A 26,116-nucleotide genomic window follows, 5' to 3' on the forward strand; every position below is an offset into this window, starting at 1 on the left:
AGGCTGCAGTTTGGCAGCCGAAAGCGTATATTTTAACAATTTTTTAACCAGAGAACGTTTCAAAATCATTTTACTTAATTATGAATCCTGGTTACTCTTCCATTTTCAATAATAATTATTATTATACAATAGTACATACCTGATTTACTGATTTACGCATCATAATGATACATGTTTTTTTTTTTTTGGATTTTGTATCAAGGCAACTATGAAATATTAACTAAAGATAGGATATAAAAGAACAAAAAAGTAAAGCTTGTACACAGTTATTGTTAAAAACATATTTTAATAATAAGACTTATCACAAAATCTGAATAATACTGCGAGCATTAATTTTTTAAATGACAGCCAACAACTGAAATCAAGTGAAAATAGTTGAATAATCAATTCACTATTTTTGTAAAAAAAAAATAAAATAATAAAAAAATACTGTCACCTACTAAAATAATCAATGTTAACATTGTAAAAGTGGCTTGCTAATTACACCTGTCTATAAATTATTATACACACTGTCAGTAAAAATGTTATTGAACTAAACAGGTTTTCTATCCCTTAAAACTCTCCCCCGGCGTTTTATACTGTACAAACTCAGATGTTTCTCAAATGTGTTATGTCTGATTTTAGTCTATTAAATAAAGTTTTGCCAAAATGAATTACTGCCTAGATGAAACTTAATGTTAGTAAAGCTTCTTATGCCTAAAATTGGCTTAAATCTGTGACAGTTCCTGTATTGTAACTGTTGCAGTGCAATATTAATGTTACGGTAATTTTTTTTCAACCTAGGTTAATTTTTTAAAACTACAGTGTAGGTTGAAGAAAAATAAAATTAAAGCACCTCCCCTCCCTTACGGTCTCTGAACCCCTCTTCACCATCCTTACTTACCCTCCCCTACCATCTGCTATTATCCTATCTGCTATTAAATTTTACCTGCATTATAATGAATATTGAGTATGCCCAGAGAGAAACATCTTTTTTACCAGGGGAGCATTACCCCTTCCCAGAGGTTGTGATCCTTTTGGTCAGCACCAAGAATAACCACCTTTGGCCAGAGCATTTGTAGAGCGATTATTTTTATTGTCAGGAAATCAGATTTGAGCAGGAATAACCAGTAAAGCCAGCCAGAGGTTTTCATTTTTGGTGCTGACTAATGGAAAGGATCATAGAGAATGTCGGTAACAAAATGGCTGTGTGGGCATTTTGTTTTTGCTTTCATGTGCATCTCTTACTTCTTGCTCAAAACTTTAAAGACCTTTAAGGTGCTACTACGATCAAATTTTTGATTTCCATATTTTTACATTTTCGTGTACAATAAGATTTTCTTACTCACCTTGCAAATTTTCAATCCATTACGAACATCAGAAGTCATTTTGTTTTAACGTTTATTTCCGATATTTTATGGCCGCCATTAAACAACCTAGTTCCAAGGCTTGGTTGCGAATAGGGAGAAAATGACGTCAAAGGCTAAAATACCTCACGGGTTGAAATTATAATAACAATATGTAGTGAAAATCATGCGAAAAGTAACAAAAACTTTGGGCTTGTTTTTCGTGCAATTTTCTATGCTGATTGTTATTCTAATTTCAACCCGTGAGGTATTTTAGCCTTTGACGTCATTTTCTCCCTATTCGCAACCAAGCCTTGGAACAAAATTGATTAATGGCGGCCGTAAATTCTCTGGAATAAATGTTATAATACAACGACTTCTGATGTTCGTAATGGATTGAAATTTGGCAAGGTGAGTACGAAAGTCTTATTGTTCACGAAAATGTAAAAATATGAAGATCAAAAATTTGATCATAGTAGCACTTTAATGGTTTTGAGTTATCATTTTGTATAATGTATTCAATTTTTTTTAAAACAGCCAGCCATAAACTAAGAACTTTCTCTGAATCCAATTTTGATTATGATTAATGTTTGACAAACAGGTTTATAAATTTAAAACATTTCTTAATAAAATTTAAAATTAATAAGTAAAATCAACACTAAGTGCAGCTTATTATAAATGTTGTTGTGTGCTGTCTACTGCACTACATTCCTCTGCGGTTTTCTTTTCTGTCAGGAAAAATGAGTTCTTGGATAGGGAATGCAAATTAGCAAGGTACGATGGTAAAGGTACATCAACAAAACTCTGTGATGCAAGATTCTTAATACCTTCTATTACACTTGGTCCTTCAAACTTTACATTGCAGGAGATTGGTCTGTTTAGCTGTGGGAAGTGCTGTCTGCTGCGTAGTCTTGTTTGCATCTTTAGAAAGTTAATTAAAAGGAGGTTTTTAGTTCTTTGCAAACATGCTCTCCTAATAAGTAAATAGCCTGACCCAGAACAAACTTGCAGATCATCTAGAACAGTCTTAACGTAACACTCTTGGCCAGGTTAGAAAGTTGCGATGGTATGGCACCTTTAGGAGTACTTGTTAGTCTCTGACGAAGTTAAGACCTTTAAGCTGGCATATTAACCCCAACCCACTCCACTGCTTGGATGGAGTACTAGTCTGTGACAAGGTTACCCACCAGTATTAATTATTTTTATAACTGGCACATGAGAACTTGATGAACCTCTTGACTACTTTGTACAAGACTTTGAGTCTAATACATTAATGGCCACTGCCCCTCCCACAACCCCTTCTCGTGACTGTTTCATGCTGCCAAATAAAGTTTTTCAACACTGAAGACCAATTATAATGCATCATTATAGAGAAAAACCAAACAAACAAACCAAACATGGCCAGATTGCAACAAGCCCTAATAGCTACACATGACATGCTAGACTGTGTTTGAAGCTGATTATAAATTACTTATTAATAAATAAAACAAATGACTGTTCTTTTATACAAACCTTAAACTCCACTCTTTCCAACACAGGTTGTGGGTTGGTGCCAAATGCACTGTCTCTGAACTGTTGCCTTTTCTGATCCTCTTCCTTGTTCTCGCTTGTTATTTCCTGACTCTGCATAACTTCAGTTTTTCTTTCTGCTTAATTTAAAGAAGACTGATTGAAATCATTCATAATTTTAAGGTTTAAGTGTGATCATCTACATGATTGTATGTAGCTAGCGTCAAATTTTAAGAATAGAAAACAGTTTCCATGTTTCTACTGAGTTATAACAGCAAGAATGGAAGTTTCAAGGGAGAATGAGAAATAGAAAAAAAATGAGGGGATTTTTCCAAGAAGTATTATAGGTTAACTCCAAAAACAAATAATTTTATTGGCAAGTATCATAGACAAATGAACCATGTAGAGAGTTTTGCAGCTCTGTTTCTGTTGCTCTTTGTTCGTATTGCAGGCCAATAATTATATGTTGCTGACCAAAATACTGACAATTTGCTAATTATTTTAGGGGGTTCTTCTTCTATAAAGGCTAGCACCGCTCTCATTTGAATGTTATGAAACTGTAAGAGTGTAGGCCATGACAAGGAGTCATTATTCTTTTGATCATCTTCTTTCATTGAAAAGTTAGGTAGCCTTCTGGTCTAAATCTAAGAAAGAACTGGCTTACAGTTGTATTTATTTTTAAAAACTAAAGGGCTCAGGCTATCAGATATGACTCTTCCTACACCTTGGACCATTGACAAATTTGGATAATTTTATGTGTTACTTTATCACTAATTTGGTGGCCATTATTTTAGAAGTTATCATTATTCTGTTCGCCGTAGTTGCCTTTACGAAGCCGAAGCCAAGAAAGTTTTACTGAACATCGGTTGACCAACTGATGCGGTCTTCTGCTGATGAAACTAGTATTAATATTGTAGTCGCGTATGCTAATGTGTGTTGAAAGTAAATGCAAAGCGATTTTTCCATATCAGTATGATGGTACACCCTCAGGAAAACAAACTGCAATGTCACCAAGCAGGCACTAAGATGGAACCCACAGGGGAAGAGGAGCCGAGGCCGTCCCAGAAACAGCTGGAGGAGGACGGTAGATGACGAGGCGAGCAAAGCAGGCTACACCTGGGGGCAGATTGAAAGGATAGCCCAAAACAGAACACGATGGCGAGCAGTGGTTTCCGTGGACCTATGCTCCATGGGGAGCGAAAGGGTTTAAGTCAAGTAAGTCATGATGGTATATTGTTCATATTAAGTTATTTAATTACCTGGTAGTACTTTGCCCTCTCACCTTTTTCTCTCTTTCTCTTCCTACTTAGGGGATTCCCATCCAGTTGATTTAATCTGTACCTGCTAAATGCTCCCTGACACAACAAGAAATATTACATTTTTAAAAAACCATGAGGTGTTATTTTTTTAAAAATATTTATTTTAACAAAATTACTTGTCTACATGTTAGTATTATTATTTTGATAACCATACTCTAATTTCTGTAAACACTTTTGTCTGATATCCCCATTTTGTTACTGATAACAATTTTACTCAGGTCAACAGAAATAATTTTTTTGCCAGGCTTTAATAATTGAAGTCTAAGCTTAGCCTGCTAGCCAGCTCTCTGCTTTTGAACCAATTTGTTTTTTTATTGTTTATTTGTTTTTTTCCACGGTTTGTTGGCTATCATTGTAATTATGATTGAGTTGATGGCAGTGAGAATTGCAATAGTTGGATTTTGAACTTTACAGTTCACTTGTTATTACTGAAAGGCTCAGTGACTGCATGGATTGCCAGACCAGGATGCTTGTCAATAAAAATTGGGTAGAATCATAGACACAGTAGCCCTAAATGCATGCATTGCAGACCTTCCTGCTTACCAATATTTCTTTTAACATGAGACATTGAGTTCTGAGAATTTGATGGTAAAACCTTTTAAAATTTCATTTACCTGACTACTTTTGTTAAGCACAAGTTCCTTGAGTGAAAACATGTCCCTTCCTGACAACTTAACTTCTTCTAGAGTCTGACAATGTAGCAGAGTTGACAGTGTCTGCAAGGAATTGTGAAATGTGGCGCGTCAATGGATGGAAGAGATTTTTTAAACGGACTGTACAAGATACAGTTATTAGGCTACCTAAATAAAACTTGGGTCACTCAGGCTCAGGAGAATTAACCTGTGAACACTGATCAATCATGGATATCTGAATGAAAATCCATCAGCGTTCCTAGGTTACAGAAGAATAAAACAAAAAAATATCCATTCAATAATTTTTAAAATTACATTCCTCGGCGTCAATGTGATTTTTTTTGTCTCTGGGCAATTGGAAAAAAGTTAGAATGTTAATAGTGACACTTTCTTACACAAGTGTAGAAATACTCCTAACTAGTCGATTCATGCTACTGAAACCGGGATAAGCTCCAACCTAATGGGCCACTAGGCCCGTCTGTAGACCTAACCTTACACATTTTTGGGTAAGCTAGAGAGGGGGGGGGGGGGGGATGGTCAGCTGACCATCAATTTTTTTTCAATTTTTTTCAATTTTTCAGCTGACCATTCAATTTTGTACATATACACTTTTTACCTTTTAACCGTCTTTTATTTTAATTTTTAGACCTTTTTTATTTCACGAGAGCGTTTTAACGAGCTACGGCTCCTGAGCTCTTCGTGGTTAAATAAACTATGTCTATGTCTATGTCTATGTCTGTATTTTATGTCTCCCACTCATGTTCTAGTACTTAACCCTAAGCAATTTACTGAATGTTGCGAATCGTAAATGATCTCTAACTTAATTATAAGAAAGGAAGGATAGTTTACTGTACCTGCAAGATATACTGTTTGTGTGCTGCTTTGATGGAAGACATGAAGATATATTCTGAGTTAGGATAGTAAATAAGGAACACAGTGTTACTCAGCAAACTGGCAGATGTTCCCTCACAAATGTGAAGCCGTGTCCACAGAGCATTTTTCCACAGATGAACAAAGATTTCCTTTGAAAAACAAGACAAATTTATCTGTTAAAAGAAATTTACAGTATGTTAATAATTCAAAGATTAATAAATTTTATTATGACTATGTGTATTTGTTAGAGTCTGTTACATTTTTTTATCAGATGCATTATTTATTTTGTGTATTAGAGCAGTTTTCAATTGAGTGTCGTAAAACCAAAACCAAAGTAATTACTCTGGCCAATCACAAAGGACACAGACAATCCAGTGAACCTATCAAAACTCGAAACAAATACATGTAGCTGGCACGAAGCGCGGGAAAACTTGCGTGAGCGAGTCACGATTGGTTTTGGTTTTACTCCTGATTGGCTGAGAAAGTGGTGCGAAATTTTTAAGCCAATCACCAAGCGTAGTAATGCAAAACCAAAGCAAACACAATTTACTTTCGACACTCAAGTGAAAACCGCTCTATTGGTGTATCAAGACTACATTGAACCACTGATCTGCAGATTAATCTGCTTTGTGAAGTAACATGTAGTCAGACCGTCTAAAGTGTAAGTGGTCAGAAGAATGATTGCATGAGTAAGACCAGGCCTCTGCCAGATTTTTGTTGTTTTCTTGAATTAATCATTTTGTTAGACAATGCAATAACCTCAGCTGCCGCTGGTTTTGCTAGGTTGAAATTTGTGGCATATCATTGGTTTAAGCAATGCCATGTCAAAAAACCATATTGCAAATGGCATTTTTCCAAATATAAAACTGAACTCCTTTGTCCAAAAACGAAGATGTTGGGCTAAAACCTTTTTTAACTTACCACTTTGAAGTAGAGTCCTAAACAGGACTTCAACTGGGACTTAAATTTCCGGGGGTCTGATGTATTCAATTCTTTTTCGGGCTCTAAATATTTATAAGACAAGAAGTACACACAAATTAATAAAACAGTATTTGCCTCAATGCAGGGTACCGGTAACAAGGGTCAGGAATCCTAAAGATCTTATGATAGATTGTGGCCAATGCCTTTACCCTAAATGTACATTCAATTTTGTGCACTGGCATATTGTGGTTAGAGGTAAAGCACTCTCTGGGGGTTTGTGTTCTTGCACATTATTTGTGTAAACAATACTGTAAACTAATGATGATGATGATGATGATGATGATGATGATGATATTGCAATAAATTTATAAGTGTCAGCAATTATTAGGCAACATAACAGTTTTTTGCGGAGGGAGGGTGGGGAATGTGAAGGACCAGCGAGAATGGCAATCAATAGTAGCATAAACAAGTCTCTGTGTAGCTCACCTGGTAGTGACATGTTAAATTAGCATAATTACTATTTCCAGGACCTATAATTATTATTCTATCCAACTTTTTAAAATAATATTTTATGAATCTTCACTTACCAAAGCCTATGAGCTTGTAGACTGTCCATTTCTTGCAACTTGGATGAACCTGGTGATCTGAAAACATGCAAGTTGGAAAAATAAAGAAAGATGTTTGCTGATAGTCGATTTCCTATAATTACGTGGATTATCTCTGGAGAAGGAACTTTTCCTGGAGGTTGTGGGAAAACTACTTAAAAAGAAGCTTGGGTAGGGTGGTATGGCTACACAATTTAAGCCCTCCTAAACCCTCAAAACTTAAATGTTGCAGCTTGGAAAAAAATAGCCAGGTTCTTTTCCATTTTTATGGTATCTTCATTCTCAGCTCTATACTTTTTCCTGGTCTAGAAGGGGAGGCAAGCATGGCCGAGTGGTTTAGGGCGCTGGTATTGTAATCCGAAGGTCTCCGGTTCAAGACCTGCCCTTGCCACTAGCTGGATTTGTTTCTCGGTTGTCCCGAGTTCAAATCCTCGACCATGCTTTGTTTATTAGCCAACTGGTCTGCCTCCTGCCAGTTGGGATTTTTAACCTTGTTAGTTCATTTAAAATTATTTTTTCCGCTGTTTCAGTGGCATGCCTGTAAACTAGCTATCTCGTTGAGATATGAACTAAGTGCATGACCACTATAAACATATATTTATTTTTATTTTTATTTTATAGTTATGTATGAACTTTGCTGTTACATGTCGCTGTGACATGTCCCTGCACCATGTTCCTTTGGATGTCAGCACCTAGAGATGTGTATTGCAATTTGTTGTTGTTTTTGTTTAGTGGGGGGGGGGGGGCTGCGGAGGGGGCCAGGGTCTCAATACAGACATCTTTACAGCAGTTTTACTTTAAGTGGTTTCTATATCTATCACACAGGTCACGTCGTATAACAGGCCCCCCTCCCCTCCATCTCTCATAAGCCTCCCGTCTGAAAGTTCAAATTTTTAATAAGCCCCCTCTCTATCAAGCTGATGCACCCCCCTATCAATGTTAAGCCCGAGGGGGGGTCGGGCAAGGGGTGGGGATTTTGACATTTTCTATAAAAAATGTCAAATTCCCCACCCCCGAGACAAAATAATTGGTCAAAATCCCCATGAAAGGTGGTCAGATGTCCTTCAAACCTTCTATATATGACCAAAATCCCTATCCTGGGGCCATCACGTACTATCAAAATCCCTACCCTGGGGACCTACCTCACGATCAAATTCCCGTGGTTAGCCCGACCCCCCCCCCCCTTCAAGGGCTTAACATTGATAGGTGCGCATGAGGTCGAGTGTTTTCTAGCTACATTTCTCATTATTTTTAAAAAAGGGGAAGGCATATAATTTAGATTCGAAACTATTCTTCTTTGACCCCCAGCCTTTGTTGCTCTCGGTCTCTGTCAAGAAATAAAATCGAAAGAGAAGTTTCATGAGCTTACACAGAAGATCCATAAGGCTAACATGATCTGTTGTCACTTCTTTGGCAAAACAGCTCTTCAGAATTCGATTGATGAAGGCTTTCTTCGTGCCATCTGTATCTAACAGGCCGTCCTCCAAAATCCCGTGTTCAATTAGTCCATGAAGCAGTTCTTCTTTCTTGAATTTGTTGAACAATTTACACAAATCTCGGCGACGACTGTCATCCGCAGCCATCCCGCCATCTTGTTCGTCGACAGACGAATCGAGCGCCAAAACATGAAGTGGCCAATCAAAGCCGTGAATCTTTTACCTGGGGGGTAGGATAAGAACCATTTTTTTACATAAGTCAAATTTATACGTAAAAGAATGATCATAAAAGGATGTTTGGTCAAAAAGATACAAGAACATATTTAATTCCTTTTTATTACCAGAAGAGGCTATTTAATTAAACTTCATTAATGAAAAAGGTCTTTTCATTCCTGTTTTTACTACTACCCCCTTGGTAAGTATTTGCTATCTATAAAGTACGACCGCTGACTGCCAGAAAAACAAGCCGGCAAAAATTTCAAGATGGCGTCGATGGCGGGAATATCGGAGATTTATCGCAATGTTTTGGGAAGTGATTTGTCCCAGTGCGTGGAAAATTCTAAAGTCCTAGTGGTTGGAGCAGGTGGCATTGGTTGTGAGCTTCTCAAAAATTTGGTTTTAACTGGTTTCAAGGACATTGAAGTGGTAAGTTTTTCTTGTCGATCGCCAGACAACCCGGACACGATAAAAAACGTGCGCAGAAACATGTGTACTTCCCTTTGTTGCACAAACATGCACAAAACACTTAATTTTTGCTTCTTTTTCAATTTATTATAATTTAAGACGTATTCTCCCATCGAAATCCGTATTAAATTCACTAGAGTAATTTTTTAAATGTTGTATATGCTCACAGACTTCTGCATGCTTGCCACAATGACTAGCATCATATTACGATTTAGCTATGTTAACAATGAAAACCCCGTATGCAAAGAGCAGGAATCCGTATCATGGTTACAGTAGTTACTAACTTAATAGCAATCCTGATAATTATGAGTTATGTATATTTGAAATTATAAGGTAGGGGGTGGTGTAGGTGGCTTTTTTGGCAGGGGGAAGGGAGATGCTGACAGAGGACTCCCCTATCTATAAGAGTATATGAATTCAAAATTCTAATGCATTTTTATCTAGTAGGAGTAGAATAATACGTTGATTCTAGGGAACTACAGAATACATGGCCACTTTTATTTAACAATTATTCCATAGTCCGGTTGGATACGAGGTGGTAAATAGCACAGGGGCGCGAGTTGAACCAACAGGAATGGAATAATTGTTTTATTAATTCTTCCAAGTCATGAACTAAAATCAATGGAATTCATTGATGTAACGAAGTGATAGTATGAGGAGGCGCATTCTGGGCGGTGTCACTTGAGTTGAATGAAACATACGAGGAAAGCGAGGAGAGTTTCAAGATTTCCCACAATCCCCTCTAAGTCCAAATCATGGAAAGTACAAAGAAGAACGAGAAGACGGCACCTTTTCTGGAACTACAAGTCTTGTGCAGTCGAAGAAGTGTTTTTTTCTTACGGCTCCACGGCTGTCATCAAGACTGCTATATTATGAAGCGAATGAGCTCAAGTGGAACAGGTTTACTAAAGTATGAAAGGAAACCAAGATTGAAAGGTACAAACTTTACTGAAGTGCTGAGCCTAGTTATCGTACACTGAATGAACTGTGTCAGTTTGCCGTTCTTTCGTAAATTATTTCTGCTTTTCTACTTTATTCACTCGCTCTTGCTGTGCGTTCAGTTTAAAAGTATTATTAATTACACTTTTCGCATCTATCCTTTGTTTTGCGTAGTTTAATTTACTATGGAATTTCTTTGGTTTTTGTAGGCACCGCTAATTATTTCTTGTTCATAAAGCTCGCCAAATTTGCTGTTCAAAACCATTTTGATGGAACGACGCCCCGCAGAAAAATTTTAGTTTGGCAACAGTAACGCAATCATTTTCCAAATAAGGTCAAACTAAGGTATAGAGCTGACAACCGGGATTGAGTGAACCAATCAGAATGTAGAAATGCAATATCCGTGGCTGAAAATTTAATAAATTAAGATGGATATAACTAGATCTGCTGGCAAGGTTTTATACCAGAGTGGACTTAGAAACAGCATCACTTGACTACAGTACTGAGTTAGTTTTCTACATGGTAGCCCATTCCAGGCATTCTGTTAGCTTGAGAACAGCGCAAAAAAATGGCAAGCAGAAATTAAGAAGGGGGGGGGAGGGTGGCGGGAGAAGGCTCCTCTTGCCCTAAGCCCCTTGCAATTTTTTCATTCTCAGTTCTCCAAGCTAATCCCGTTTTTCAGGCTGCCCCTTAAGTAATGGAATGCCTGGAACAGGCTATAGGTAAAGCCTGCATATACATGTACAAGCCAAGTGTCTCATCAGGCCGGAGCTTATCCCGGTTTCTGTAGCATTAAACGGCAAGGAGTTTTTCTACTCTCCCCTGGATGAGATGCTAGTCCATCGCACGGTTACCCCTAATTTCGCCAGTACCCATTTATACACCTGGGTGGAGAGAGGGCATTAATGAGAGAAAGTGTTCTTGCCTGAGAACACAATGCAGTGCCCCGACCATGCTTCGAACCTGGACTACTTGATCCGGAGTCCAGCACACTACCCATTAGGCCACCGTGCCTCCCATAACAGGCTATATCCATTTAGTACTCCTGGAGAGATAATGTCTTTAAGAGTGATGTGTCTTGCCTAAGAACGCACTGGCATTCATGAAGTGTTAGATGAACTATTGATGTTCTGAACTCAAACTCATCATGGTGATACATGTAAAAGACCTCTCTCTTTGGCAGAAATTCTACTGGTTTATCCTGTGAAATCCTATAGTATCATCCAGGATTTTACACAATATCTTACACATATCTATATGATTTTTACAGAATCCTAATTTAAAGGATACTATTAAGTAGGATCATATTCCTGTTTAGGATCCTACATGATGATGGGAGTCAAACTAGGATTTCAACTGTGCCCTTTAAACATACTGTTCTGGAAATATTCAAGCTAACTATACATTGTAGACATTCGCGTTAATATTATTAATACCAACCTTGTAAAAAATTATGTGTTCAATGTACAGGAAAAGGTTTATGATAACACTGTTATTGTAAATAAGTATTTTCTATTTTTGTTTAGATTGATCTAGATACCATTGATGTAAGCAACTTGAATCGTCAGTTCTTATTTCAAAAGAGGCATGTTGGAAAGTCCAAAGCACAGGTATGTCAGGCCCGATATTTTGGCTTTTTTACCTTTTCAGGATTATTTTAAAGCATCCAAAACTGAAAAATTAAGACGGAATCCACTAGGAATCGAGATATTTATTAAAGTTGACAATCAATCCAGAATAAATCCTATGCCCCCCGAGATGGAATCACCACAAAAAAATCAGAGGAGAAAATGAAAGCCGGGGCGGGAGACAGCGAAGTGAACAGGGAACCAAAATGTGCAGTGGGGGAGAAGACAGAAGAAGAAAAAGGAAGGGGAAAAATCTGACAACAATCAGAGTCGAGAGAAAGCCGCAGGGCAGCACATCAGCGACAGTGGAACAGCGACCAAATGTGCGATGTGTGGTGGAGAGACCGAAGAGAAGCAGAACACAAAAGCGCAACAGGGAAAAGGGACAAAGTCCAAAACACCGAAGTCCTGGCGGATTTCGTCTTAAAGCACTTTTGATGTCTACTATCAATTTTTTGGAGTTACGGTACTGCCAACTCTGAGTAAGATCTTTGTCCACAGATTATCTCAATTAAATTAATGTTTATAATTTGAACATGGATATATAGGTGCAGAAAATGTCTCAATCAACAAGAAGCTGGTTAGGGCCAAAAAAATAATAATTACAATCATAATTTCATCATCCTTTTAACTAGGGAATAGCATCTCAGCCTCTTAGTTAGGCAGAGAATTTTTTTTTATTTTTTTATTTTTTTTTATTTCCCATAATAGAATGATACAGCATGTATATTTGTCTGTTACAATCTGCAGTAGGGAGGAAGACTAAGGAAACCCTCGCGGGCCCTTTTACAAAGTAGTCTCCCTTATAAAAGTACGCTATCTAATTTTAGTCAGATGGTATCAGAGATTGGAATTATATAAAAAAATAATTTAACAAACCATTGCAAATGATGTTGAGCTAAGCTACGTAGTCGATTAACAAAATATGATCTATGTCAGTATCAATTTTGCAAAAAGAATTGCTTCTCTATGCAGAAGTCTTCAAAATAAGGTGGAAGTACTTTGCTATTAGAATAGTGACTAAGTACAATAAACATCAACGTTAACTCAGACTCAGACTAAATTCAGTAAACAGGTACATTTTGTAATGTCAAATGCTGCATTATATTTTAACTAATCAAAAACATTTCACCGCATACAGGTCTCTCGTGAAAGTGCTCTGCGATTCAATCCTGATGCAAACATCAAAGCTCGCCACGATAACATCATGAGGTGAGACAAAATAAAATAGTTAACAAAATAGTGTATGTCCATATAATCCTTATCTACAGTAGACTATACAAGTTGTACAAGAGATACGTTTGTCTGTTGACTCTACATATGAATTTATAGCTGATAATTTTCTTTTTTTAATATTTGTACAGCCCAGAGTATAATGTTGACTATTATAAGCAGTTTAATGTGGTGATGAATGCTCTGGACAACAGAGGTGAGATGGCTTTCAGAATTTGTCCCAAAGTTGTTATGATTGATTAATTGGTTAGTTAATTGATAAGCAGATTGATTTTAATTAGTGATTATTATTATATTTTGCTGTGATTGATTGATTGATTGATTGATTGATTGATTGATTGATTGATTGATTGATTGATTGACCGACTGACTGTCACATCAGAGCTTGCACTCAAGTTGAAGACATTCTTCAGTGTCCACCTATGGGCAAATATAAATTTGCTTAATTAACCAATCAGAGCGCATGCTTTACATAAGTAATGCTATATAAATTTTAAATACAAAATGTAGTTAAGATAAAGAAAAGTAAGTCATGGAGTTAAGTACATCTTAAGTACATCTTGTGTATAAAGGACAAAATACATTGGGCAGAGAGACAGAGACAAATCTTAATTCCAGGGTATAAATCCATAACATTAAATGTACCACTCTTCTCTGACTACTGTTAAGCATTAGAAACAAAATCTAGCGAGTGAAAATTTCCTCATGCCACATTTTAAATATTCCATTATTTTTTCTTTACCTTTTATACTAGCTGCAAGAAATCATGTCAACAGAATGTGTCTGGCGGCAGATGTGCCACTAGTAGAAAGTGGCACTGCTGGTTATCTTGGACAGGCCACTGTTATTAAAAAGGTACAAAGACATATTTTTAATATTTTACTTTAAGACTGCTTATGTACATATTATGTACCTACATTAATATGTTGTGGCTCACGCAGCTAGTAGGTACGTGTAAACCCCGCTATTTCATCAACGGTTGATTTAGATTACATGGAATTATTGGTATCCAGTTAATATGCATTTGTTTGGAGAGAAGTACTCCGGGGGAGGGAGACTCCCATATGAAAGAGACTGGGATGCTCGTGGTCTCGCTTAGGGGTATAAATTTCAGACTTTGGGTCTCGCTAAGGGTGTTCTAGGCAAAATGGCAATATTTTTAGCCGTTAGGGTCTCATTTAGAGTTGCACACGAAAAGAATATACAAAAAAATCCTCTTTTTGAACAGAATTTTGGTATCTTTTAGGGGTCTAAAAAAGCTTGAGCTACGCCCAGATTGGTCTCTTTTAGGGGTCATTTTCAAATTTCCAACAAGCATCCCCATCCCTTTAATATGGGAGTCCCCCCCCCACCCCTCCTGGGTAAGTAATATGAGATGAAAGTATACTATTATGATCCATGAACACATACTAGAATAATGGCCAAGCTTTGTTCATCCATTTGCAAACCATTTCTTGAAAATTGCAGACAAGGCATGCATTGGCATTGTAATATTATTACTGACAGTACACAGTTTCTAACGCAAGGTCTATTAGACTGTGATGTATATTAGGCTGCATATTATTTTTTTCCTGAAAGGGCATGGGTCCAACGAAGTCACCATTTTGGTCAGACAAAACGAAAAAATGTGGTCAGACATGACAACATTTGAACTTTATGTTTGATTCAATATTGTCGCAACATAAAAGTACAATCAAGAGGAGCAGCATATATATATTATATATGTTGTGGTTTAAATTTATCTTTGGTTTAAAATTTTTCAAACCGGTTTGATTTTTATTTCCTTTTGTTTCAGATTATAATAATGAACATGAGACAATGAAAAATCAAAATCAAACTGGTTTTAAAAATTTTAAGGACGGTGCCTACTAATAACGAAGTAATTTTGCCTGGCCGAAGACCGTGCAAGAAATGTAGATGTTGCCAAGGGCTATTAAAATCCAAAAAGAAAATTGGGGGTAGCCACGCAAATTTTCGAGATAATTAAGTTTGAAATCTGGAAAAAAGTGCTGACGTGGCATTTTAAAGAAAACGTAAAATAAAATAAAATTCCTTGCAAATTCCATTTGAAATTGGTTTTCATGAACAAAATCAACATTAAATATAACAATCTTTAAAATAACTAACAAATAATGTCTTTGAAACTGCGTGATCTACGATTTTATTAACAAAATAATTGTGTTTGAGCAATTTTTGACTCAAACAGCTCTCTCATGCACGGCGAGAAAATCGGCCTAATTTTTTTTTTTTCACTTAATGACAAACTAAACATGTGCTCTATAGACTTACCACTTCGATTTTATAAAATAAAAAGTAGGGGTCACCGCGCGTTTTTAAAAGTTATACGAGTTCTTTTCAAGCTCTATCCGATCGTCTTTGGGTTCTGTTACATTTTTCCTTTCCCCTCCCTAGCGAGTTAAATATTTGCATCTCTCGCGCGCGCGCCATATGTAGTTAGCAGTTTGCGAGTTACGTTTAAGCGCTTAGCGATTTGTTTTAAACTATTAATGTGAGCCATTTTTAGAGGTCAATGCAACTAAAATGTTGCTTTTCCGCTGTACCTGGCTTAGTATATGCCCATAAACTGGATTTCGTTGCACCAGAAATCTTTCTTGATTTTTAGTCGCGCGCTTGGTTGCGTAGTCGAACTCGTCATTTTGCGCGAGCAAATTAATCAAAAGCGCGCGCGTCCAGTGTGTTCGATACATTGCGTGATGCGCAGAACAAGTGCGCAGTAACAATAGGAGGCACCGTCCTTAAACCAAAGATAAATTTAAACCACAACATATACAACCAAATTACAACCTTGCTCACAGTACATTTACATCTTAATTCATCTGATATGCTGATGTCCTGTCTCATCCAATATAAAAATCTAATTGTGAAGCGCATTGAGCTTTGTAAATGCGCTATATAAGCACCTATGTCACCATCTGCGAAATGTTGTTGAGTTTTTTTCTTTGTTTTTCTTTTGTCACTGAACAGGGTGTAACAGAGTGCTATGAGTGTCAACCCAAACCAACTCAGAAAACATTTCCTGGCTGCACCATCAGAAATACTCCTTCAGAACCTATACACTGCATTGTCTGGGCAAAACATCTTTTCAAGTAAGCTACAGCATATAACCAATCATGTAACTGTTTTAATGTGTATTGTGTTCTACTATCTGGAAAATATCCATATCTCCCCCACGGAAGTTTTTTTTTGGTTTGAACCCCCTCCCCACGCCTCTGGAAATTCCAGTTAAGCTTCATACTTTCCTTTAAAAACTTTGTCTTTTGAGACCCCCGGTATCCGGTCACCTCGCCACCAACCAACTCACCACCAAAACTGGTGTATTCCTTGTTTTTTAATCCATGAGCCGAGGTGACTTGGCTTGGTGGCGAGTTGGTTGGTGGCGAGATTGCTTGGTGGTGAGATGACTGGCATTCCCCCTCAGAATTTCCGGTAGCCTTACATGTGGGGGGGGGGGGTGGGGGTGGGTATGGATACTTCTTGGAACAACACACATTCTTACTAATTCAGGGATGTTGTAAAGGGCCAGCTGCTGGCTATTTTCACCGGCTAAACGAGAACGTAAATCCAGCTGAAATTTTAATTGAAAACAAGGGTAAGGGCCAGATCCAGTTTACTTAGATTCTTGTTATTATAAGTAAGCAAATGTATTTACAAGTATGTGAATGGGTGTTACAATTTATAGTAATCAGATTGGCATTGCAATGCGTGCTTCATATGCAGTGTTTATATTGCAGCCAACTGTTTGGGGAGGCTGATGCAGATGAAGAAGTATCTCCTGACACAGAGGACCCAGAAGCTGTGGGAACAGCAGGAGAGAAAGCAGTTCAGAATCAAGAGAAAGAGAATGTGGCTGGAGGTATTGAGAGAGCATCAACACGAACATGGGCTGAAGAGATAGGATATGATCCTGTTAAGTTGTTTAATAAAGTAAGTGAACTTGGTATGAAATTTATCCCTTCAAGGTGTCTAGCCAGAACTCATCAATTGATTGTTTTTTTTTTTCTTTGTGTGGGGAAAGATGCCTTCATTTCAAACTCTCTTTATTGTACAGTATGATCTCCCATATGGAATCTTGGCTTGAATTGCTAGCAGACATCTGGTATAATAGTGATGGCACAATTCAAAAGCCCTTAACAATCCTAATAAAAAGTAAGAAATAAAATGTGTTAAAAAAACAAGCCAAATAATCTTATAGTTAAATATAATTATTACAAATAAGCTTTTTGAGTGAGTATTCAAACATCAGTCTCTAGTTGGCTAACATTTTTACATAATTGGCTGGTTTAATCTTTCCGGCTGTACAATGGTAAATTTTTTCTCATACTTTATTGATTTCTGTTTTCATGTTTCCTGTTTAGTTGTTTGACGATGATATAAAGTACCTTTTATCGATGGACAAGCTGTGGAGAAAGAGAAAACCTCCAGTACCATTAGACTGGGAGAGTATTCGAAAAGGTATGAGAGAGTGCATGCCTATCATTCATTAAAATTAACAGTGGCCACATAGCAAAAATTTGGGAATACAGAAAAAAGTTGGTCAAGAAGTCTGGATAATAATTGAGTTTCTACTGTTAAACAATTAATTCCATTCCATTTCTGAGAATAACTTTTTTCAAAATCATTCCCCAACCTCTTGTTTTTAAAGTACAATCATGTACAGTAGAATCCTGATTACCTAAACCCTCAAACCACGAGTCATTTTCTGGTAATTGTGAAGAACAGCTCCCGCTAACCGACTGTCGGTCGACTGTTGGTCTTTTGTCGGTCGTCTGTCAGCCGACAGTCGGCCATTTGTCGTCCGTCTGTCGGCCGTCTGTTGGCCGTTTGTCGGCCGGCTGTCGGTCGTCTGTTGGCCGACAACCTGCCGACAGGCTTTGGCAATGATGTTGGCGGTGATGTGTCGGTAAGATGTCGGTAAGTTGTCGGTTAGCGGGAGCTGTTCTTCACAATTACCCATTTTCCATCCCTCAATCATGCGCTGCAGTTTGCAACAACTTTTTGTTCCCTTGGAGGTTCAAGAAACTGTAAATCCACTGTACATAGGTCACTTGATCAACTCCACAGTAAGTGGTTTAAATGCAGGGGTAGCAGTAGCTCACCATGTGACCTTTCAACATAGGGGAAGGAAGTCTTGAAAGAAACTGTTGTTGGTGAAACTGAAAATTAATGAATGCCCAGGTTGTACCCTATGATCCACTAATTATTTTTAGCTCTGAATCACAAATAAACATTATTTGCAGCATGCAGTAATGAAGAAAAGGAGGCAGACAATGGCTTACAGGACCAAAGAGTGTGGAGTCCAGAGGAATGTGCTGACATCTTTAGTCAAAGGTTGGTTAATATTGAGACTGCTTTGATTTTTAGTTTATTAAGGCGCTTTATTGTGTAGGTGCAGTGCTGAGCAGTGGCCTAGTGCTGGACTTAAGACTAAAGCAGGACTTGAGCAGTCTGGGATTGAACCCTGGCTGGGGTCCCTGCGCTGTGTTTGTAGTCTCTCAGTGCCTCTCTCCACCCAGCTGTAGAAATGGGTACCAGCAGATTATTTGCTGGGGGGTAACCCTGCAATGGACTAGTATCCCATCCAGGGATAAGTAGAAAATACCCTTAGTTATGTCATAGTCAGCCACCTAGACTTGAAATCAGACTTTACTTGTAAACTTATTTTTACTTTTAACTGTTTTGATAAAAATTATCTATTCAAGGATGTTATGTGATAAACTTTTATAGTTATTTGAGTGCTTATGTTACATGTACATGTAAACTTGTCTGTATGCAGGGCTTTTATGCCATAAAGCAATTAATATGAAAAACAACTTTCTCATTCCAGCATTGATATTCTAAAACAACAGTTGCTTGCAAGAGGAGAAGACCTAGTGTGGGATAAGGTGTGCAAAATCATTAAAGCAAGAAATTGAAATTATCTTTTACTAACCCTTTTCAATAATCAGCATTTAGTATAATGGCATTTTTTCCCCAAAACAACTGCAAGCAAGTGGGTGTTGATTACTAATGGAAAACTGTCTTTGTAGTGAAACTAGAGTATATAAGCATGTATATTGGCATCAGGGAACTTTATATGAGCTTCAACTGAAGGAAAGAAAAAGCCCTTTGTTAAGGATCATTCAATTTGCAAAAATTTACTAGCAATCTTACCCAAATTTAAAACATTTTAGAAAAGTGTTTTACAGTTTGCCTTTTTTGTAAACCTTTTACAGCTTGCTATTTTAAAACCTCATCTCCTAATTGGTTCTTGTTATTAATTTTATTACAAAGTAAAATGTTGATACAGAAAGTTGTATGTTTGAGTTGATATGACAAAATGTTAATATTCATGTTTACTTTAATACACAGGATGATGCTGCATCAATGGACTTTGTAACGAGTGCGGCAAACGTCAGAGCTCACATTTTTAGTATTCCCATGAAGAGCCGCTTTGACATAAAAGGTTTGTGATAAAAGAACTTGTTAACTTATAAACAGTCATCTTCATTGTTTGCTAGAATAAGCAAAGCCACTTAAAGGGACTATGTCACAGAGATTTCGAAGATTGTTGGTCTAAAGTGTTCTGAAATTAGTGGGAGGCAACCTAACCCTTAAAAAACATTATCTTTGAACATCTAAGGGAAGATATAACCTTAATTTGTGGATAGAAATCAAGCTATGGCTATAAATATCGATTTTTTTGAAGACGCGCAGAAACAATTTGAAAACGTTTGCCTAACTTTTTCAAATCGTTTCCATCCACGCCATCCGCAGCCAATAATGCTAGTTAACAGTTTCAGTGCTCTAATATAGCAATTTTTAATAAAAATGGACTATTATTTCTAGGTTTCATGCAACAGAAATATAAATTTTGGTTGTTCAAAAATCTGGTAAAATCCGTGACATAGTCCCTTTGATGTGTGTGCCAAGGGGAAGGCAAGACCGAAGCAGTTTCCCCCGTTGGGAGAGGGTGTGTAAAAAGTAAAGCACGTTAGTAGAATGAAGGCCAACTAAAAGTGAAATGATCAGATAAGCACTTTGTGCACATTTCCACTGCATAGTCAATGAATAACTAACAGTTCAAGCTACATATGGACAGGATCTGATTCAACACAAGTAAAAAAAAATTACCATTTTAATGTCACTGTGGATTTCTAACTGGAATTACAGCTGTGCTGCTGCTAAATATTTTATTATACGTTTATGTAGTATGTGGCTTTCTTAACTACTTTTTAAATGAATTTAACTAATTAACTAAAGAGTACAAGAAAACTATACCTTCTATTTCATACTTCCTGTATGTGGAATCTATTTGATGTTCATGATAATAGTTCTTCTCTCTAATTTTTTCTATAGCCATGGCAGGCAATATCATTCCAGCCATCGCCACAACAAATGCTATAATTTCTGGGGTGATAGTCATGCAGGCTCTCAACATCCTGAATGGAAAGCTGGACAAATGTAAAACGGTTAGTTTGCACAAATAAAATCACAGTGCAGTCTTCAGAGAATAGGATATTTACGTGTACACCGCAAAAAGTCGTTGGCAAAGCAAATTTGGCTTGTATTTGTGTACAGTTTCAAGGGACAAGGTATTCTGCCAGACTTCTTTCTCTCACACATCCTTTACTGCTGTCCTTTTGATAATAAGGCCCTCACCGCCCTTTGTTTTCAAAAAAGTCCTTCGGAGGTGCAATTTTATAGCGACAAAATAAGCCCCGAGATGGGTTTTCAGGAGCTCAAGACCTCCCGTATATTTTCGGGGGAAAATGACGTGGTTTTTTTTACGTGACCGAAATTCTAGTGCGTTTTGGGAAACACAAGAAAGCGTTTTCAGGAGCTTTACGGGTCACTTTTCGGACCCGAACAGTTTTCGGGACTTCTGAGAAACGCACGCCAGCTGGTCGGGGTCATAGCGTTATGTTCTTGAGCAAGACTCTTTACTCTCATAGTGCCTCTCTCATAGTGCCAGGTGTATAAATGGGTACCGGCAAATTTAATACTGGGGGCTTACCCCTCGATGGACCTAGCTACCCATCCTGGTTGCTTTATTGCTATGGTAACCTCGATGACCCGATGCAAAATTTACCTCCACCTCACTAGTCTCATGTTTGACGAATTCACTGCTTCACGTCCGATCTCTTTAGTGTAAACAAGGAATATTTCGTTGTCAGTGATACTTTCCTTATACCTTGTCATTGCATTTTTTTAATGTGTCATTGTGTTTGCAGATCTACCTTAACCGACAGCCGAACCCAAGAAAGAGGTTACTAGTCCCTTGTAGCCTTGTTCCACCAAACCCCAAATGCTACGTTTGTGCTGCTACACCAGAGGTAAAAAAATAAAAACATATTAAATTCTCGAGGCAACGCTATGTGCAGAAGTAATTGAAATATGTCCATTTCGGCACTTCAGTCTTGTTTCGCCGACTGTGTGGATAGATTCACATCAATTGCCATTATTTTTGTTCTCGCTAGGTGACAGTTTTCTTAAATACAGAAACTCTTACAGTCAAGACATTAGAAGAAAAGGTGAGAGTCTCTTTTGCGTTCAGTTTCATTATCATTTCCTCCTTTACGGTTTCGAAGTGTTATTTTATTTTTGCTCGGTACTTGTTTAGTTCTTTTTTGACATTTTGAGTACATGTACACGTATAACCGAAAGATGTTCGTGCAGCAACCTGCAATCGATCTTTTATTTTCGCTCCTGATTGGTTGAAAACAGCTTGTTTGTTCTGTTAGAGTTTTACAGAGCTCAGCAAATTCAAAACCAGTGCAAGCACAAAATTGCTTTTGAAACCCGACGACGACCATAACAAACTATCTAAAATTTGATTTTTTTTGCTGTAGATTCTAAAGGAAAGATTTGGAATGGTGGCACCTGATGTTGAAATAGAGGATGGTAAAGGTTAGTTCACTCGATGGTTTATCAGCTAATATCATAGGTGACAAATAACTCCTTAATTTTGGCGCGAAATTTTAACGTTTATTTATAATTTCACATGTGAAATTATAAAATTGCCATGGCAACGTAGTTAGCGACAAGATGGCGTCCGTAATGAAGGATGTTTAGAGCTTAAACTTTGTACATTTTCCCTTGCATTTCATCTTAGCCAGCTTGCATTGGCCATATGATAAACTTTTTGATGATATTTTATATTTCAAAACGTCAAAACGACTCTTAAGGCTTTAACCAATTACATAAATGGCATCGAGCGGAGTTTTGAGCGTTTCACACGGGCACCGTTTCAGTTCATTCAAGACGAACTACGGTCATAATTTGAGAAATAATTGACAGTTGATTCATCTTTAATCAAATGGTATACTCGTGAAATTAGGAAAAAATTTCACTTGCATTTTGTCAAAATGCTAATAATTAAAGGCTCGGGAAATTATTAGCATTTTGAAAAAACGCGCGTGAAATTATTTCCTAATTTCACTCGTCACCATTTGATTACCAATACATAGCGCTCTTTTCTTTGAAAATAGACGCTAACACTGATAGATAATTTCGAATTGACCTCATGGCGAACTTTACGTTCCTTTCGGTTTACAAAATCACGGCACAATGATTGCCTCTTGCGGCTACCCTGATCTTTAATCGTGTTTGCCACTCATTGCATCTTGAGGCTGTGATGCGGGAAAAAAAAATGTCTGAGAAGTGACTGAGAAAAATTCGGTGCGCATAAAAAATAATAAAACAAATGATTTGAGCGATTATTGCAATCTTATGGAAACCAACTCTAACTGTTCTTTTTCCTAGACTACAGTTCATCTCATTCTTCTAACTGAAAACCTTTTTGTTTTTATTCTCAGGTAGTATATTAATATCAAGCGAAGAGGGGGAAACAGAACGTAAGTGAACCATTTTATAACTGACCCCATTTCAATTGCAATAGTCCAAAAAATAATCCCGACTACAGTTAACTCTCTCTTAACGGACACCTCTCTAAGACGGACACCTGGTGATGGTCCCTGCCGTTTCTCAGTCATTTTACTGTAACTAAACTTCCTTTAAAGAAGGACACCTCTCTAAGACAGTCACCTGGTGATAGTCCCATCCCTGCCGTTTTTCAGTCATTTTATTGTAACTAAACTCCCTATAAGACGGGCACCTGTCTTAGACAGACAGTTGAAGCCGGTCTCGACAGTCTCGGTGTTAGGGAGAGTTGACTGTACTAGAGCTTATTGGATGTGTCAATAACTTTTCTCTTCCTTTTTCTTTGTAGAAAATTTACCAAAGACGTTAAGCGAATTCCACGTTGGCAACAGCGCGAGATTGAAAGCAGACGACTTCCTTCAAAACTACCAACTTGTTCTTAATATTCAGCACAGGTATGATGACAAAACAAGACACTTTACTCCAATTGTACATATAGTCTTCAAATCAGTCTCTTTTTCAGGAGCAGCGTTTCACCAATGATACGCTAAATTAGGGACTGTTTGCGATCTGTAACATACGTGGAGGCGGAAAATATTTAATCCCCTTCCCACTGGAGGCAGCGTGGCCGAGTAGTAAGGGCGCCAGACTTGAAATCCGGAGGCCCCAGGTTTAAGTCTGACCGCTACATGGAGTTGTTTCACGGTAGACCCGAGTTCAACTCCTCGGCCACGCTTTGTAAATAGCCAACTTGTTCGCCTTCTGCCAGTTAGGATTTTTAACCATGTTTACTTATTTGTTTCTAATGTTTGAAAGCTCAGCCCCATTAGTATTTGTGCTAAAGCAGTTACCGAGGGTAAACAAAATGTCAAAGTCTCGAAAGGAAAAATGCACCTATTGAACGCGCAATTGTTTCATTACAGAGATAATTTAGAAAGCGACTTAGAATTTGAAGTGGAAGGTGATATACCAGCGCCCAGACCTCTTAGTCCAGAACCCGGCCCGTCAACAGAACCAGAAGAAAGACAGAACCAAGCTGCGACGGGTAAGTTCTGGTGCTAGAATATTTAACTTCAATTGTCCAGTCGTCATGTGACGGTCTCTTTCGTAACGGGGAGGGGTAAACTATGTGTTTTATTGGATTTCAATTGTCCGCCTTGCTGTTTACCATATGGACTGTCAAAAACCGCTCACTTGAATAAATTTGAATACACTACAAAGTATACTGTTTCTAAATTACTCTCGTGGAAGGCGTGGTGGCCTTATCGTTAGTGCACTGGACTGCGGAGAGAGATCGTAGTTCGTGCTCTCTCCGGCTAGCGCTCGAACTCCCTTTCTCCCACCCCTTTGAACACTGGCCACACAGTCTAGATAGAGTAGTCTGCATAGCAAGAAATTAAGAGTTTTCCGGATTTTGGCCGCGCGAAAATTAATGCGGATATGAATGGAGAACTATCTTTTTTACACGATAAACGCTTGCTACGATGGCTATTGATAGAGTGGTTCGGTTAATGCCCTGTCCGTTCATTGTGTTGCGATGTTTGGCAAATGACTTGACTTTTAGTGTCTCTCTCTACCCAGTTTGTACCAGTGAAATAAATGTTGGTGGGGGTGGGGGTGGGGGTAACTATGCGCTGGACTAGCATCCCATCCAAAGGGGAAGTAGAAATACTCTTAGTCCGGAAACCGTGATAAGTTCTGGTGGACCACATGTCTTCAACGCAGACTTTACCTTTTTTAATTCACTCTGGTTTGTTTTTAGGCGAGAACGAGGATGTGATGGTCGTTGATGCGGAACCTGCGCCGTCACGAAAGAGAAAGGCAGACGAATCCGAACAGGAGACCGACGAACAACAAGATTTGAAGAACGCAAAACGAGCAAGAGTGTCAAACGCCCCTGAAGATGAAGACGACGACGATGTTATTGTTCTTTGAGAATGGGGACTTATTTGACAAGATAAAACCTTGCAATAACAGAAATTCGTAACATGCAGGGAGGCCAGGGTTGTTAGCGTCGATACAAACCGAAAATTTGTTTGCCAAAGTTCTGTTTTATCCCCACCACGGTTTTTATTGGCTACTCTGTTCGAGGCACCTTTTTACTCCTCGACGCAGGAATATGAGTAAGAACCCTATTAAAGAATCAAGAAAAAGAAATGTGCGAACTTGACGAGAATATTACAACTTAAACTAGACATTTTAAGTCCGTCAGGTTGAGATGTTTTTAAACTAGAAGGATAATTCTACTGAATTCGCTTCGCTACAACAACGCTGTGTTCGCTGTGTTGTGTCACGTGTAACGGTCACATTAGCGTTGCGTGACACGCAAATAAGAGCCTTCGCAGAAAACTACAGATGTAGCAAAGGTAACTGAATCGAGAGAAATCTACTGGTCAAAGGGAAAAACGTTTTCTCCAGGTCAAACTGAGAGTTAAACAACTCCAAGCAGATTGAGTGTCCTCGTCGCTTGTGCATTGCGTTCTTTTTACATCCAGCGTTGTCAGTGAAGCGAAAAACGCGGGAAAATGGCCGCGAGAGCACTGGAAGACTCTCGACGGCCATTTTTTCTCTTCTCGCGTTTTTGTTTCTTTCCTGTAGCGGGGACCGCTCAAAGTGGACATCACGCCACGATGACTATTTTGTAAAACAGTGAATATTCTTAAATTTTATCTGCATGGCGTAAACAGTTTTTAGAGTAAATACAGTGCGAACGTAGAAAATTCAATTCCTCAGGCTGAACTACAGCCGCCTCTCCTCCCTCCTGGCCGCCTTTTCGTTCGCGAGAGATAGTTCTCTCTCGCAGAGCAGCATGAAGCGATAAGAGGCGGTTGTATTCGCAGGCTAGCTGTGATTTGAATATTACATTTCACTAAATTTGCCGACAACACTAAGACCTCGCCGGACTCTCGTAGAATCGATCCTAATTTGGCGTTAGAGTTTCTTAGTCAGTTGAACTGAGGACATTCAGTGCTGTGAGGGAGGCGTGTGGTTCGTTGTAAGCTTCACTTTCATGTAATTTTGCCCACGTGCGTTATTGTAGTAAATCAGAAAAGTTTTGTTCCGTTAAGATTTCAATTAAACAGCATTGAGCTGCCAAAGACTTTTCTCTGAAGTAAAGTTGACTGATTTTGCA

General features: G+C 38.1%; 2 protein-coding genes across 4 annotated transcripts; one reads left to right on the forward strand and one right to left on the reverse strand.

The window, feature by feature from the left end:
* Positions 1 to 1,860: 1,860 nt before the first annotated feature.
* Positions 1,861 to 8,799, reverse strand: LOC144651774 (centromere protein N-B-like). Of its 2 annotated transcripts, none has more exons than XM_078511751.1 (8): positions 8,554 to 8,799; positions 7,167 to 7,223; positions 6,580 to 6,662; positions 5,640 to 5,807; positions 4,768 to 4,869; positions 4,117 to 4,189; positions 2,838 to 2,974; positions 1,861 to 2,246 (listed from the first exon to the last, which is right to left on the reverse strand). In XM_078511751.1, the coding sequence occupies exons 1-8, from the start codon at positions 8,765 to 8,767 to the stop codon at positions 1,998 to 2,000; spliced, it is 1,083 nt and encodes a 360-aa protein (XP_078367877.1). In that variant the 5' UTR covers positions 8,768 to 8,799; the 3' UTR covers positions 1,861 to 1,997. The 2 variants fall into 2 exon arrangements, with proteins under 2 accessions (XP_078367877.1, XP_078367878.1); XM_078511752.1 differs by having other exon boundaries at positions 1,869 to 2,246; positions 2,838 to 2,971; positions 8,554 to 8,798.
* On the forward strand, positions 2,998 to 26,116 carry LOC144651702 (SUMO-activating enzyme subunit 2-like). 2 transcript variants are annotated; one of them, XM_078511652.1, is made up of 19 exons: positions 2,998 to 4,049; positions 11,770 to 11,853; positions 13,013 to 13,083; positions 13,236 to 13,300; positions 13,859 to 13,959; positions 16,090 to 16,211; positions 16,857 to 17,049; positions 17,481 to 17,577; positions 18,363 to 18,453; positions 18,950 to 19,007; positions 19,474 to 19,567; positions 20,461 to 20,573; positions 21,336 to 21,437; positions 21,582 to 21,635; positions 21,954 to 22,011; positions 22,920 to 22,958; positions 23,333 to 23,438; positions 23,907 to 24,028; positions 24,746 to 26,116. In XM_078511652.1, the coding sequence occupies exons 1-19, from the start codon at positions 3,990 to 3,992 to the stop codon at positions 24,916 to 24,918; spliced, it is 1,803 nt and encodes a 600-aa protein (XP_078367778.1). In that variant the 5' UTR covers positions 2,998 to 3,989; the 3' UTR covers positions 24,919 to 26,116. The 2 variants fall into 2 exon arrangements, with proteins under 2 accessions (XP_078367778.1, XP_078367777.1); XM_078511651.1 differs by lacking the exon at positions 2,998 to 4,049 and adding an exon at positions 9,097 to 9,265.

Source organism: Oculina patagonica, chromosome 4, assembly GCF_052425735.1.
Source record: "Oculina patagonica isolate OP01 chromosome 4, crgOcupat, whole genome shotgun sequence".
Classification (NCBI taxonomy): domain Eukaryota; kingdom Metazoa; phylum Cnidaria; class Anthozoa; order Scleractinia; family Oculinidae; genus Oculina; species Oculina patagonica.

What these genes read in the sequence shown, in the direction of transcription:
- LOC144651702 (XM_078511651.1), top strand. Translation starts at nt 9,104, where the DNA reads ATGGCGTCGATGGCGGGAATATCGGAGATTTATCGCAATGTTTTGGGA. An exon ending in CGCCACGATAACATCATGAG is followed by an intron (nt 13,084 to 13,235) that starts GTGAGACAAAAT and finishes ATATTTGTACAG; the next exon opens with CCCAGAGTATAATGTTGACT. An exon ending in GCTGACATCTTTAGTCAAAG is followed by an intron (nt 18,454 to 18,949) that starts GTTGGTTAATAT and finishes TTCTCATTCCAG; the next exon opens with CATTGATATTCTAAAACAAC.
- LOC144651774 (XM_078511751.1), bottom strand. Translation starts at nt 8,767, where the DNA reads ATGGCTGCGGATGACAGTCGTCGCCGAGATTTGTGTAAATTGTTCAAC. An exon ending in TAGCCTTATGGATCTTCTGT is followed by an intron (nt 7,224 to 8,553) that starts GTAAGCTCATGA and finishes GCATGTTTTCAG; the next exon opens with ATCACCAGGTTCATCCAAGT. An exon ending in ACAAACAGTATATCTTGCAG is followed by an intron (nt 4,870 to 5,639) that starts GTACAGTAAACT and finishes AATTCCTTGCAG; the next exon opens with ACACTGTCAACTCTGCTACA.